Here is a 16218-nt window from a genome sequence, read left to right on the forward strand (position 1 = left end):
CCGTATAGATCATTGTTGCAACCACTGTTATATATTTGCAGCAAATATTGTACAAAGGTTGTCAAGTGAGGTGTCTGTGTAAAGGTTATGATCTGCTGATCATGATTATGCTCTCTGTATGTGGGTATCATTTTGTAGCTGAAGTTATGAATATTGACTATCTACTTGTAGCTTAATACACCTCTACCCTGATATAACACGGATTCGGATATAACGCGGTAAAGCCGTGCTCGGGAGGTGGGGGGCTACACGCTCCGGCAGATCAAAGCAAGTTCGATATAACGCGGTTTCACCTATAACATGGTAAGATGTTTTGGCTCTGGAGGACAGCGTTCTATTGGGGTAGAGGTGTATGTTTTGATTCTAAGTAGCGTCAGGGAAGCATTTGGTCAGCTTCTTGAGACAGGACTATTCTCAGTAAGTGCCCAATCAGGAATCACTTAACGGACTATAAACTTTGGGAGACGCCAATCCACATCTGAGCTTTTCTGGGAACGTTCAAACTAACATGTAAACAATGATGATGTCCTGTACAGAACTGAGTCATGCAGGGACACGCGACTTGCCCATGTGACTCCAAACTCCATCTTGTTGCTGTGATTTTCCACAGTAAGAACAAAGAGGTGTCCTAGCACCTGGAAGAGACTATAAAAGAAAGCTGCCTCATCTCCATCTGGACTTCAATCCTGCTTCTTGCCTCTGGAGGGACTTTGCTACAAACTGAAGCTCTGAACAAAGGACTGAATGACCCATCCCAGCGGGGGATGTTCCAGAGACTTGATTTGAACCTGCAGTTTATTCCATCACTGCTACAAGCCTGAACCAAGAACTTTGCCATTACTGTATGGAATTGATTCCATGTAACCAATTCCAGCTCTCATCTAGATCTTTTTCCTTTTATGAATAAACCTTTAGATTCTAAAGGATTGGCAACACAGTGATTTGTGGGTAAGATCTGAGTTGTCTATTGACCTGGGTCTGGGGCTTGGTCCTTTGGGATCGGGAGAGCCTTTTCTTTTACTGGGGTGTTGGTTTTCATAACCATTCATCCCCAGGACGAGTGGCACTGGTGGTGATACGGGGAGACTGGAGTGTCTAAGGGAATTGCTTGTGTGACTTCTGGTTAGCCAGTGGGGTGAGACCGAAGTTCTCTTTGTCTGGCTGGTTTGGTGCCTCAGTAGTGAAGGACCCCAGCCTGGGGCTGTGACTGCCCTGCTCTAAGCAATTTGTCCTGAATTGACACTCTCAGTTGGGTCCCACCAAAGCCAGCATCGTTACACAGGGCACCAAGGGTGCTTCACGCCCAGCTGGGAAGGAGGTCCCCTGGGCCAGGGTGTGCATCCAGACCGGTCCTCGGGAAAGGCCACTTCCCCCGGGTGGGTCACTCACCTGCCCCCGTGAGCCCATCCTTGCCGTAGCGGTCGTAGAGGTCGCGCTTGCTCTCTGGAAGGGAGAAGGAGCGAGAGGTCACCCAGCCCATCTTCAGCCAAGTCTGGACACAGAGGCCCTTTCACCAGGCTGACCCCCGCCCCGGTACTGAGCCAGAGGGGGCCTGCCTGCAAATGGGGAAGAAGCCGGAGGAACAGACATGGGACTGCCACAGGCTGGCCTATGCCAGGCTCCCTGGCCATCTAGTAAGGGAGAGCAGGTTCCCAGAGGATCCCCAGGGGGCTGCAGAAGCAGTGATCAGTTCTCGACTTCACCCAGGGAGGGCCTGCTCCTCTGACCTGTGTGACCCCGGAGTCTGCGGCTTGGGGGAGCGAGGCAGCCTTGGCGTCAAGGGAGACACGCAGGCCTGTGAGCTGGCGAGCGTGCCGGGCAGTACCCAGGGCGACGGCGGAGGGAGCCGGTCAGCGTGCCGGGCAGCACCCAGCGCGGCGGAGGGAGCCGGCCAGCGCACCGGGCAGCACCCAGGGCGGCGGCAGCGGCGGAGGGAGCCGGCCAGCGTCCCGGGCAGCACCCAGGGCGGCGGCGGCGGAGGGAGCCGGTCAGCGCGCCGGGCAGCACCCAGGGCGGCGGCGACGGCGGAGGGAGCCGGCAAGCGCACCGGGCAGCACCCAGGGCGGCGGCGGAGGGAGCCGGCCAGCGTCCCGGGCAGCACCCAGGGCGGCGGCAGCGGCGGAGGGAGCCGGCCAGTGCCCCGGGCAGCACCCAGGGCGGCGGCGGAGGGAGCCGGCGAGCGTCCCGGGCAGCACCCAGGGCGGCGGAGGGAGCTGACAGGGAGTTCGGTGAGCAAAAGGCTGGAGAGTTTGGGTAGTGCCAGGTGCCAGCCAGGGACGAGGCTGGGCTGTGGAGCAGACGGGCTGGTGATGCTGAGAGAAGATGGCAGCACACACGGGCATGACCGACGCAGGGGAGAACATCCACAGGTACACGCTGCCACCCCGCAGGACTGGAGGAGAACGAGACCAGCATCCCAGTCCTAGTGCTCGGTTCATGCGGGGCAGTTAAATGTCCCGATCTCTGCCGGGGAACGAAATCGCCAAACAGCCAAATGATGCCAGTGTTCCTGTGCTTTGGAGACCACCTCCTGGCCCGGAACATGGCGACTGCCGCCCGGGCTGCTTTGGCGAGATCCAGGGCCATCCCCAGGGGTCTCGGGCTTGTGCGACAGGAACCATTCGGGGACTGGGCTCGGTCTGCACTTAAATCGCTCCAGCGGCACAGCTGCCCCGCGTCAGCGCAGACACGGGGTGGGAGGGGGTCTTCCATCGCCGTCGCTAACCCACTGGGCCAGTGGGTAACACAGTCGTCCCACTGGGAGCAACCCAGTGGGCAACCGAGAGAGCAAACTCCTCTTCCAAGCGCAGCAAGAGGACCTGAGAGCCTGCTCTGACCCATGGCCACCCCACCCTGTGCAGGGAGTGTGTCCCCACTGCCAGGACCCACCCCTAGTCCGGAGGGAGGGGAGATGCCGGCCCCCACTGCCAGGACCCACCCCTAGCCCGGAGGGAGGGGAGACGCCGGCCCCCGCTGCCAGGACCCACCCCGAGCCCAGAGGGAGGGGAGACGCCGGCTCCCGCTGAGCCCAGAGGGAGGGGAGACCCCGGCCCTCACTGCCGGGACACACCCCGAGCCCGGAGGGAGGGGAGACGCCGGCCCCCACTGCCGGGACCCACCCCGAGCCCGGAGGGAGGGGAGACGCCGGTCCCTTACTGTCTGACAGCACTTCGTAGGCCTCCGCGATCTCTTTGAACTTCTGCTCGGCGTGTTCCTTGTTCTCCGGGTTCTTATCCGGGTGCCATTTCAGCGCCGCCTTCCTGTACCTGCACAGCGTCGAGAAGACAGCAGTAAGCAGCGATCCCCGAGTGTGCCTGTCCCCAGGGGCTGCGCCCAGTAGAATCATCCCCTTGTCCCCTCACTCCCCAAGGCTCTGCTTCACCAGGAAGCAGGGCTGGATCTTCCTAGAGAGCCGGGTTGGGCTTTGGAGATGCCCCGGCAAGCACAGCAGCGCCCCAGTCCCTTAGGCTGTCCCACGTCTCCAGTCAGGGCTTGACCAGTCTGATTCGTGCGTCCGGATCAACCCCATGGACGTCACCTCTGCTCCATTGGACACGGAGCCTGTCTTCCGGCTGTGACTCCTCACGGGATCCAGAGTAGCTCCCCCTTCCCCGCTCGGAGATTATTGCCAGGGTTGCCAAGTTTGCAATCACACAAAACCGAACACCCTTGCCCCACCCCTGCCCTGAGGCCCCGCCCATGCCCCGCCTCTTCCCTGAAGCCCCGCCTCCTGCTCACACCATCCTCCTCCCTCAGTCGCTCGCACTCCCCCACCCTCAACCGCTTTCGCCGGGCTGGGGCAGGGCTGGGATGTGGGAGGAGGTGAGGACTCCGCCTGGGGGTGCAGGCTCCAGGGTGGGGCCAGGGATGAGGGGTTCAGGCTGTGGGAGGGGACTCCGGACTGGGGCATGGGGTTGGGGTGCAGGCTCTGGGAGGGAGTTTGCGTGTGGGACGGGGCTCAGGGCTGGGGTAGGGGGTTCAGAGTGCAGGCTCTGGTCGGGCAGCGCTTACCCAGAAGCGGCTGACATATCCAGTTCCTAGGTGTAGGGGTGGCCAGAGGGCTCCGTGTGCTTCCCACGCCCGCGGGCATTTCCCCCGCAGCCGCCATTGGCCACTGTTCCCAGCCAATGGGAGCTGCAGAGCCGGCGCTCAGGGCTGGGGCAGCGCGCAAAGCCTCCCTGGCCACCCCTGCACCTAGGGGTCACAGGGACATGCCACTGCTTCCAGGAGCTGCATGGAGCCTGGGTAGGCAGGGAGCTGCACCACCGACCAGACTTTTAGCAGCCCAGTCAGCAGTGCTGATCGGAGACACCAGGATCCCTTTTTAACTGGGCATTTCAGTCGAAAACTGGACGCCTGGCAACCCTAGTTATTGCCATGGACGAATGCAATTCCATCCCCAGGCAATGACAGACTCTGGGCCTAGGCTGCAGCCTGCATGGGGCACTTCCTGGCTCAGGAACAGCAGCATCTCCTGGCTATAACTCCCTGCTCTGGGCATGTTTCCTGCCCTGGGGTTTATTGGACAAGTTGCCCTTTGATGGTGGTCGTGGGGTTTTCCCCGAAGTGCCAGGAGGGACACAAGCACCCTTTAAGGCAGCGGTTCTCAAACTTCTTTGATTGCACCGCCCTTAGAATCATAGAATCTCAGGGTTGGAAGGGACCTCAGGAGGGATCTAGTCCCACCCCCTGCTCAAAGCAGGACCAACCCCAACTAAATCATCCCAGCCAGGGCTTTGTCAAGCCAGGCCTTAAACACCTCTAAGGAAGGAGATTCCAGCACCTCCCTAGGGAACCCATTCCAGTGCTTCACCCCCTCCCAGTGAAATAGTGTTTCCCAATATCCAACCTAGACCTCCCCCACTGCGACTTGAGACCATTGCTCCTTGTTCTGTCATCTGCCACCACTGAGAACAGCCGAGCTCCATCCTCTTTGGAACCCCCTTCAGGTAGTTGAAAGCAGCTATCAAATCCCCCCTCATCTTCTCTTCTGCAGACTAAACAATCCCAGTTCCCTCAGCCTCTCCTCATAAGTTGTGACGAAGTGGGACTGTTCGCACTGGGGGCTGGGGACAGTTCCTAAGTATCTAGCAGCAAAAGGCCATGCAGCCAAATGCCTGACACTCTGTCGCCTAGCAACTGATGGCCCGAGCACCTTCCCTGCAAAGGTGCTGGCTTAAAGGTGTTGGAGACAAAGGGGTCAGGTGACCTCCTAGCCTGGAAAAGAAGCTGAGCAGAGAGGAGGGGCCGGCGGGGGCTGGGCAGTTTGGAGTTGGCTGGAGAACAGAGGAGAGGCAGAGAGACCGGGCTCTGATCCCCGAGGGGGGCTGGGAGGCCCCCCAAGATGGACCTAAAGGGGGGGATCCTGTTATCTGTGCCTGCAAGACCTGTGTTGGACTGTGCTCCTGTCGTCTAAATAAACCTTCTGCTTTACTGGCTGGCTGAGAGTCCTGGTGAATCGGCAGGGAGGCCGGGGGTGCAGGGCCTGACTCCCCCACACTCCGTGACATAAGTCATGTGTTCCAGCCCCCTAATCATTTTCGTTGCCCTCCGCTGGACTCTCTCCAATTTTTCCACATCCTTCTTGTAGTTTGGGGCCCGAAACTGGACCCAGTATCCAGATGAGTACTTTGTGTCTGTAGGAGTTTACGTCTCCCATCCCACCACATAAGTACATATACCAATAAAACAATCAATATGCAACTCTCACTAACTATTAAAACCTGTAAGGCAGTGGCTCAAACAGAGCCACCGAAATATAGAGTAACAGAAATTTTAAGTGAGCTTCTGCTTAGTGGCATCACTGTTGTTACTAGTGTGCTGGGTGCCCCTGTTTTTTGGAGCAGAGCAATTCCATCCTGGGCTGGGTGACTGAGACAGCTATCCGGAGGATTCCCTTCTACCTGGAGTATGTTTCTTCAGGAAGCCATCAACTTTATCATTTAATAGCAGAAGGTTCAAATTGGCATTTGAAGTGAAACATTCAGCTCCTCAGACATGTCTGCTAAATATGCTAGGTTTGAAAGCCATTTGGAGTGAGACAGAAGTTCTGCATAAGGTGAGCCGGCGTCAAGAAGGAACAAGCGGAGTTCATCTTTCAGCTCAAATACACGCATCAGGATTTTTTCTCGAGATAGCCCCTGGATTGCTCCTGTTCTGATCCCATCTCTACATAACCTTGAGAACAATCTCGAGTTCAGGGGACAAGACTTAACAAAGTTCACTATTTTTATTGCAGTTAGCAGGACACAATCAAGTTCTGGTCTGAGTGTCTTGAAAGCCAGAACTTCCCTGTGTGTACACAATGTGCGAAAACAACATGCGGCACCACGCCCAGAACTTTTGCTTTTGCTCCAGCTTTTCCCACCACAGCACTGGCCCCCTCTGTACACACACCAACTCAGCATAACCACTCCAGTCCTTTTTCAGGGATAAAGTTGTCAAGATTGCAAAATATTTCTTGTTCCATTGTCTTTCCCTGAAGAGAATTGCAAAATAAATCTTCTTGCAACTGACATACACCAGCAGCTGAGCTGGATTAGCGATGTCTGGAGAACCATCGAGTTGTAAGGCATCTTTGGGGCTATGTTTAAACCGTTCAATCAGCTGAACCTTTATGTCATTGGCAATATCATCAGTGCGACGGGCAACTGTATCGTTGGACAACAGAATGGCTTGGAGTGGAGTTGCAAATTTGTCACCGTGCACAATGCAACACATTGCTACTGCAGTCGGAGGATGGTGTTTCACCCACTGGGGAGAAGGGGGTTGTTACATTTAGCAATTAGGTAGGAAACTGTAGGAAGCCATTAGTGCTTTTGCTGCGGTTGTTGTTTGTTTGTTCATAACATCCCGTTGACCTTCGAGGTCTCATTCTTTCCGTGGGAAATAAGCTGCTGGCTTATTGGCGGGCGTGGCGTGTTTGGGCTGCAGCTGCCTCTGCAGCTTTACGGGTTTTAAGCTCTCTTGTGCAAACCCTTCTGAGCATAGGACACACTGTGGGTGCACCACATTTCCAATCAGCAAGTAGGTGAAGCCGTGTTGTGTGTATTCCTCTTGGTATTTCCTCCGCTTGACTTTATGCCATGGGTAGTGGGGCGAATTGGCCTCCCACAGACCTGGAGGGGCAGGGCCCCCTCACCGAGCCCTTGTGGGCGGAGCCACATGTTGCTCACCCCACGCGCCAGAAGTCAGTGGGCGGGGCAGGAAGTATAAAAGCTGGGCTGGAGAACTCAGTTGGGAGGCAGCCTCCAGAGGAGTCAGATGCCTCCTGCGAGCTCCCGAGCTGGGAGGCTGCAGCAGACCTCAAGGGGGCTGAGGACTGGCCAGGGCCGTTTACGGACCCGAGCCCAGAGAAGCTGCAAGCGCTGACAGAGGCCGTCTTCCCTGACGACCAGGATGACCCTCTCCCAAGGCAGATACGCCCGGAGGGAGAGCTGGGAAGTGGCCCAGGGGTAGCCAACCCCGGTCTGGCTGCAACGCTGCCAGCGAGTGAGTCAGCGTGTTGCGGTCAGGACCCTGCTGACCCAGTAGCAGACCGCTCTGCCACAGCTAGGGCCCTGGGCCGGGATGCAGTGGAGTGGGTGGCCCTGTGTCCCCATTGCCACCCCAAGCCTCCCCCTCGCTTAGGCAAGACGTCTGCGCTTGTCGGCCCTCCGCCAGAGCTAGGAGGCTGTGACGTTATCAGGGGCGGCTCTACAAATTTGGCCGCCACAAGCAGTCAGGCCCGGGAGGCGCCCCCGAGCCGCGGGAGCAGCGGACCTCCCGTGGGCATGACTGCGGAGGGTCCGCTGGTCCCGCAGCTCGGCTGGACCTCCCGCAGCTGCGGGCGGTTCGCTGGTCCGGCGGCTCTGGTTGAGCTGCCGCAGTCATGCCTGCGGGAGGTCCAGCCGAGCCGCGGGACCAGCGAACCGTCCGCAGTCATGCCTGCGGCAGGTCCGCTGGAGCCGCCGGCCGAGCGTCCCCTCCGCAGTCATGCCTGCGGCAGGTCCGCTGCTCCCGGGGCTCCGGTGGACCTCCCGCAGGCATGACTGCAGCAGGTCCGCCGGCCCAGCCTGCCGCCCCCCCGGGAAAGGGCCGCCCCAGGCGGGTGCTTGCCCCGCTGGGCTCTGGAGCCGGCCCTGGACGTTATTGATATAATCTGGGACCATATAGAACATGGTTGCAACCAAGGTCCTGTAGAGGCACCAAATCTTATGTAAAGGGGGTCATATAAGGTGTCTAAGACCAGGTTATCGGTTGCTGGTTAGGATTATAGTGTCTATATGTCTGTATCGTTTTGTAGTTGAAGTTATGAGTATTGGCTCTGTACTGTCTGTATTTCAAATTTGTGCTGTGTTTCTGGGAAACATCCCAGTCAAGTTGGTGTTAGCTCTGCCTAGCCTGTTTCATGGCCCATTAAGGACCATCAGCTACACAGTTGACCCATGGAGAGAAGGCAGATATGCCTTGTAACTCAGCAAAGTGCAGGGACTGGCCCATGTGACTCCAGACTCCATTTTGCTGTAAAGCCTATAAAAGGCTGATGCCTCATCTCCATCTTGTCTTCAATCCTGCTTCTTATCTCTGGAGGGACTTAGCTACAAACTGAAGCTCTGAACAAAGGACTGTTGACCCATCCCAGCAGGGGATGTTCCAGAGACTTGATTTGAACCTGCAGTTTACTCCATCACTGCTACAAGCCTGAACTAAGAACTTTGCCATCACTGCATGTGATTTATTCCATTTAACCAATTCTAGCTCTCATCTCTATCTTTTTCCCTTTATGAATAAACCTTTAGATTTTAGATTCTAAAGGATTGGCAACAGCGTGATTTGTGGGTAAGATCTGATTTGTCTATTGACCTGGGTCTGGGGCTTGGTCCTTTGGGATCGAGAGAACCATTTTCTTTTATTGGGGTGTTGGTTTTCATAACCATTCATCCCCAGGACGAGTGCACTGGTGGGGATACTGGGAGACTGGAGTGTCTAAGGAAATTGCTTGTGTGACTTGTGGTTAGCCAGTGGGGTGAGACCGAAATCCTCTTTGTCTGGCTGGTTTGGTTTCCCTTAGAGGTGGAAAACCCCCAGCCTAGGGCTGTAACTGCCCTGTTTAAGCAATTGGTCCTGAATTGGCACTCTCAGTTGGGTCCCGCCAGAACCGCATCTTCACAGAGGCCCGACTGTTTGCTGCCCAGCCTGAGGGCAGGCCTGAGCCCTCAGACTCTCTACTGTCCCGCCCCAACCAGGGGCTCGGCCTCTGTAACCGTTTGTCGTTCAGCCCTGATCACAGACCCGCGCTAACATCTCCCATGACCCTGCTGATTCCCCACGCCAGGCGACCCCCGGAGACGTGGTGGGGCGGATTGGCCGCCCACAGACCCGGAGGGGGAGGGGCTACTCCCCCCAACAGACTACACGTGTCACAGCCTTATCTGTAGCACGCTTCACTATTTGTGTGGCTTGCTTCTCAATATCTCCCACCACGGCAGAGCTTCACTTGGAGCTGTTTTGGCTTCTTTATTTTTCACTTGAGTTGGGTTTTTTGTTTTGTTATTTTCTGTTGCACAAATGAGCCAACGATCCATTGTAGTAACAGCACAAGTAAAACTGCGCTTGTGGTCCATGCTTACAATTAAACGTGCACACCGCCTCGTAGCAAACGGATTAACATACATATAATGCTATGCAAGCTTAACCAGAGATCCGCCAAAGTGAGCAGCTTTTCTCAACCCGGGGGTCCCGACTCAAAAGGGGTCGCAATCTAATTGTAGGGAAGTTGTGGTATTGCCACCCTTATTTCTGTGCTGCCTTCAGAGCTGAGTGGCGGGAGAGCGGCAGCTGCTGGCCAGGCACCCAGCTCTGAAGGCAGCACCGCCGCCAGCAGCAGTGCAGAAGTAAGGGTGACATGGAACATTCAACTGTATGAACACATTATGCCCTGAGCAATCTGCAAAAACTGTGTGATTTCTCCGCGATTTAAGTAGACGCCTGTTAATTGCTGTGGGCAAAATGTGCGCAGTAAGGGGCTTTGTTGTTTCCCTAAAGCTTCTCACACAACCCCAGAAAACAGCCCCCCAGTTTGAGAACCTCTGCTTTAAGGAATGACAATAACTCTGCCATGCTATGGCATTCCAGCAGGGACCAGGGATGGTTTGTGCTGGACACCACGGCAGGATCTGCCCAGGAAGGAGGGCCCTCTTGCTTTAAACATGTGTCGGTCCCCTCACCTCCCCCCCATGTGGCTTTCTACAACCGCCAGGCTGCGGTAATGGTGGGATCTTAGGGCCCAGCGTGGCTGTGAGCAAATGGTGGCTAGGTGGAACCACAGCCCTGCTGCAGACCCTGATTTCAGGAGCAGCAGGCTTGGGGTCAAAGGCAGGGCTCCTAGGGTAACTCCAACTGCCGTAGGTCTGGTCACCTTTGCCCTCCCATCACCCTCCCTGTCTCTATCACAGCTCAGTGGGTAAAGGGCAGCCCGAATGGGACACCTATGCACAGCACAGGGTACTACGGGGAGCCAGCTCCCAGACCCCCTCCATCCCCACCTCCACCCCCCACGTGTCCTGGCTCACACCACAGGCAGACAGCCCCTCTCCACCTCCACCGCCCTCCTGGCCCTGCAGCCACCTCAGCATCCATTCCTAGATTCCAAGGCCCATTGGGACCATCTAGTCTGAGCCCTGCAGAGCACAGGCCAAGAACGGCCCCTTTCCCGAGAGGGCGGCATGGTCCCTGCAGCGAAGAGCGTTTGTCCATGGTCCTGTTACATGACGGTGGGACTCAGCGCTGCTTTCTTCCTTTGTGGGCCACGGAGATCGCTAGCCGGCCCACGCCCAGAGCCCCTGGGGGACAGTGCTGGCATGCCCAGAGGGATGGTGCCATCGGGATGCCTGCTCCAAGGAAGTGGGACTTACGCCTTTTTTATGTCGTCAGAGGAGGCGCTGCGGGGAATGCCCAGGGCTTCATAGTACTCCACCATGGCGGGTGTGGGTCCTGTGCCGAGGCCAGCAGGGACTCTAGGGGGGAAAAGCAGTGAACGGCATTGAGGAGAGCGGCCAGCCTGCGGGTCTCAGAGGGAGGCACCCCCTCACTCAGTCCAGCTGCAGCCCGTACTCGCTTCGAGCAGACAACCTCGGCCAGATCCCTCTGGCCTCTCTTACCCGCACCGATCACCATCCCAACAGAGCCTGCATGGCCCATCTGTCCTGCTCACACAGGTTCTGACCTCAACCCAGCCACTGTTCAGAAATCCACCCCGATTCTCTCACCCCCCTGCCACTCTGTGCAGCCCCCAAATGGCATCTCTCTCACTGATACGCCCTGCCCCACCCCGCCCCTCTGCGCTGTCCTCATCCCTCTGCAGCGTTATTATAGTATGTTAGAGCAAACCACAGTGTCCTAGACACTGCGACATAAACCCCAGCCACGCTGGCAGTGAGAGGGTTAAAGGGAAAGTCCAATTAGCCCTTAATTATGGGTTAGGTCCAGCTGGGGAGAACCAGCCTGGCTGGTTCCTATAAAGGAAGGACTGAGGGCCATGGGGTGTCCCTCTAGGACAGGAACCCAAGGCTGCACACTGGGACTGTCTCTGCAGGGAGAAGGAGGCCTGGTCTACACTAGGCGTTTAAATCGGTTTTAGGAGCCTAAAACCGATTTAACGCCACAGCCGTCCACACTAGGAGGCACCTTATATCGATTTTAATGGCTCTTTAAATCGGTTTCTGTACTCCTGCCCGACGAGAGGAGTAGCGCTAATATCGGTATTAACATATCGGAATAGGGTTAGTGTGGCCGCAATCGACGGTATTGGCCTCCGGGAGCTATCCCACAGTGCACCACTGACCGCTCTGGACAGCATTCTCAACTCGGATGCACTGGCCAGGTAGACAGGAAAAGCCCCGCGAACTTTTGAAATTCATTTCCTGCTTCGACAGCGTGGAGAGCTCATCATCACAGGTGACCACGCACAGCTCATCAGCACAGTTAACAATGCAGTCTCCTGAGAATCGAAAAAGAGCCCCAGCATGGACCGCTCGGGAGGTAATGGATCTGATCGCTATATGGGGAGAGGATTCAGTGCTAACAGAACTGCGTTCCAAAAGACGAAATGAAAAAGTATTTGAAAGAATTTCTAAGGCTATGACGGATAAAGGCCACAGCAGGGACTCCGTGCAGTGCAGAGTGAAAGTTAAGGAGCTCAGACAAGCCTACCAGAAAACCAAAGAAGCAAACGGAAGGTCCGGGGCAGGTCGAAAAACATGCCGCTTCTATGATGACCTGCATGCAATTTTAGGGGGCTGCGCCACAAGTACCCCACCCCTGACCGTGGATTCCGAGGTGGGGGTTGTAATCTCTGCCATGTCAGACGGGGAAGATGAAGAGGAAGAAGAAGAGGAAGACCTCGCAGAGAGCACACAGCACTCCGTGACCCCCAGCAGCCAGGAGCTTTTTATCACCCTGACGGAATTACCCTGCTCCCAGCCCTCACAAGCAACTATTCCAGAGAATGACGCCATGGAAGGGAGCTCTGGTGAGTGTACCTTTGCAAATAGCAAACAGTGTTTTTTAAGCAAGCCTTTTTTAATGATTGATTTGCCCTGAGGACTTGGGACGCATTCGCAGACAGTATAGTTACTTAGAAAAGTTTGTTAACATGTCCGGGGATTGAGAGGAAATCCTCCAGGGACATCTCGATGAAGCGCTCCTGTAGGTACTCCAGAAGCCTTTGCAAAAGGTTTCTGGGCAAGGCATCCTTGTTCCGCCCACCATGGTAGGACACTTTACCATGCCATGCATGTAGCAAGTAATCAGGTATCATTGCGTGGCAAAGCATAGCGGCGTATGGTCCCGGTGACTGCTGGCATTCAAGAAGCATCCGCTCTTTATCTTGTTCTGTTATCCTCAGCAAAGTGATATCGTTCAGGATAACCTGGTTAGAAATCAGGAATTTAAGTAAGGGGGGTGGCCATTTTTCTACTGGGTTCGTGGAATGCAGCAGCTTAAAAAAAACACTTTCCTGCACGTAGCGAAGCGGGGGGAGGGGAGGAGTGAAATGCCGATGATCTTTTCTGTTTGGTCACCGGCGAGGCGATCTTCCCCAAGCTACCGGACAAGCAGTGGGTGGGGGGGAGGGGGAAGGTTGTTGATTAGCAGGGAGCTAGCGTGGTATTAGCCATGCGTTGGGGGGGGAGGGGTAAATCACTGAGACAGTGGCTTACCATGGCCGCATGCAAGCTGAATCCTGATGCCTGGACCTGTGTCTGAGATCTGTAACCCAAGAGCTGCAAGCAGGCACTATTAAGATGAAAAATGCGACCTTGTAGGGAAATCACATGTGCTATGTAAGGTGAATAGTGCTTTTCACTGTGAAAGAGTATAACCATTGTTCTGTAAAATGTATCTTTCTAAATATTTATCTCCCTCATGCAGCTGCAAATTTTTCAAGCGTCCCTCCTCCATCCCAAAGGCTAGCACAGATAAGGCGGAGGAAAAAGAAGACGCGAGATGAGATGTTCTCGGATATTATGGAAGTTACACGCAATGAAAGAGGTCATCTGAATGAGTGGAAGGACGTGGTTTCAAATTACAGGAAAGAGGCCAGTGAACGTGAGGACAGGAGGGACAACCGAGATGAGAGGTGGCGGCAGGAAGACCGGCAGGAAGATCAGCGGTGGCGGGATGCAACTCTGGGGCTGCTGCGTGATCAAACTGACATGCTCCGGCGTCTTGTGGAGCTTCAGGAACGGCAGCAGGATCACAGAGTGCCGCTGCAGCCCCTGTATAACCACCCTCCCCCCTCACCATGTTCCTTAGCCTCCTCACCCAGACGTGTAAGAACGCGTGGGGGGAGGCTCCGTGCACCCGCCCACTCCACCCCCGTGGACAGCCCAACCAGAAGGATGTCGTTACTCTGAATTTTTTTTTTAATGGCCTTCTCCATCCCTCCTTTCCTCCTCCCAAAGCACACCCTTACTTCTCTCCCTCTTTTTATAATGAATCAATAAAGAATTCATGCTTTTTAAATGAGAGTGACTTTATTTGCATAAGTAAGCTGTACTCGAAGGGGGAGGGGGAGTTGCTTACAGGGACTGAGTCAATCAAGGGGGTTGGGTGTTCATCAACAAACACAGCAGTCACACTGTACCCTGGCCATTGATGAAGCTCGTTTTCAAAGCTTCTCTGATGCGCACCGCTTCCTGGTGTGCTCTTCTAATCTCCCTGGTGTCTGGCTGCGCGTAATCAGCGGCCAGGTGATTTGCCTCAGCCTCCCACCCCGCCATAAAGGTCTCCCCCTTACTCTCACAGAGATTGTGGAGAATACAGCAAGCAGCAATAACATAGGGGACATTGGTTTGGCTGAGGTCTGAGCGAGTCAGTAATGTGCGCCAGCGCGCCTTTAAACGGCCAAATGCACATTCCACCACCATTCTGCACTTGCTCAGCCTGTAATTGAACAGATCCTGACCACTGTCCAGGCTGCCTGTGTATGGCTTCATGAGCCATGGCATCAAGGGGTAGGCTGGGTCCCCCAGGATAACGACAGGCATTTCAACATCCCCAACTGTTATTTTCTGGTCTGGGAAGTAAGTCCCTTGCTGCAGCCGTTTAAACAGAGTAGTGCTTCTGAATACGCGAGCGTCATGAACCCTCCCTGGCCATCCCGCGTGGATGTTTGTGAAACGTCCCTTGTGATCCACCAGTGCTTGCAGCACCATTGAAAAGTACCCCTTCTGGTTTACGTACTGGGTGCCCTGGTGCTGCGGTGCCAAGATAGGGATATGGGTTCCATCTATCGCCCCCCCACAGTTAGGGAATCCCATTGCAGCAAAGCCATCCACTATGGCCTGCACGTTTCCCAGAGTCACAACCTTTCGTAGCAGCAGCTTAGTGATTGCTTTGGCTACTTGCATCACAGCAGCCCCCACAGTAGATTTTCCAACTCCAAATTGATTCCCGACTGACCGGTAGCTGTCTGGCGTTGCAAGCTTCCACAGGGCTATCGCCACTCGCTTCTCTACTGTGAGGGCTGCTCTCATCTTGGTATTATGGCATTTCAGGGCAGGGGCAAGCAAGTCACAAAGTTCCATGAAAGTGCCCTTACGCATGCGAAAGTTTCGCAGCCACTGGGAATCGTCCCACACCTGCAACACAATGCGGTCCCACCAGTCAGTGCTTGTTTCCCGGGCCCAAAATCGGCGTTCAATGGATAGAATCTGCCCCATTACCATCAGGATCTCCAAAGCGCCGGGGCCCGCGGTTTGAGATAATTCTGTGTCCACGTCCTCATCACTGTCATCGCCGCGCTGCCGTATCCGCCTCTTACTCGCCTCGGTTCGAAGGTCCTGGTTCAGCATATACTGCACGAGAGTGCGCGAGGTGTTTAAAACATCCACGATTGCGGTATGGAGCTGAGCAGGGTCCATGCTTGCTGTGCTATGGCGTCTGCACGGTTCACCAAGCAAAAAAGGCGCGAAACGGTTGTCTGCCGCTGTCAGCGAGGGAGGGAGGGGTGAGGCTGTACCCAGAACCACCCGCAAAAATGATTTTTGCCCCATCAGGCACTGGGATCTCAACCCGGAAATGCCAAGGGGCGGGGGAGGCTGCGGGAACTATGGGATAGCTACGGGATAGCTACCCACAGTGCAACGCTTCAGAAATCGACGCTAGCCTCGGACCATGGACGCACACCACCGATTTAATGTGTTTAGTGTGGCCGCGCGCACTCGATTTTATAAAATCTGTTTTACAAAACCGGTTTATGCAAATTCGGAATAGTCCCGTAGTGTAGACGTACCCGGAGACTCCTGACGCCGGAGAAAAGACTGTGGGAGAGAAGCCCTGAGGGTCGGTGGCTTGGGAGGTGCTGGGGAGAGAGCCGTGGGGGGCAGGGCTGGGTAACAGAGTGAGGAGGAAGTTTGTGGAGCCCAGGAGAGGGTTGGAGGGCTGAGCCCAGGAAGGGAGGGAGTGTTTTCATTCCTCTGCGTTGGGATGTTGTCACCTCAGATGGGGCAGGACTCTGAGGGCGGATCCGCACTGCAGCTGGGCCTGGGCTTCCCAGCTTGAGCTAGCATGCTAAAACCAGCAGTGTACTGTGCACAAAGTGACATGGACACCCTGGGCACGTAGGCAGACAGCTAGCTTGTGCAGCCCCTGGCTAGGCTGCTAGTGTCTGCCTGGGCCAGGACGCACTCCCCCAGCTGCAGTCTCAGCACACCCTGGAGGGGAAATCACTGCAGA

General features: G+C 55.6%; 1 protein-coding gene across 1 annotated transcript in view; it reads right to left on the minus strand.

Annotated features, from left to right (window-relative positions):
• The window catches only part of LOC123378267 (dnaJ homolog subfamily B member 2-like), a 28332-nt gene that overhangs the window by 8720 nt on the left and 3394 nt on the right, over window positions 1–16218 (minus strand). The window contains exons 2-4 of the mRNA XM_045031850.1: window positions 10896–10997; window positions 3157–3266; window positions 1390–1443 (exon numbers count right to left, since the gene is read on the minus strand). Of these exons, the coding sequence (XP_044887785.1) occupies window positions 1390–1443; window positions 3157–3266; window positions 10896–10960 (229 nt within the window). The 5' untranslated portion in view covers window positions 10961–10997. The remainder of the gene's footprint in view (window positions 1–1389; window positions 1444–3156; window positions 3267–10895; window positions 10998–16218) is intronic.

This window comes from Mauremys mutica, chromosome 10 (assembly GCF_020497125.1).
Source record: "Mauremys mutica isolate MM-2020 ecotype Southern chromosome 10, ASM2049712v1, whole genome shotgun sequence".
In the NCBI taxonomy this organism is placed as follows: Eukaryota; Metazoa; Chordata; order Testudines; family Geoemydidae; genus Mauremys; species Mauremys mutica.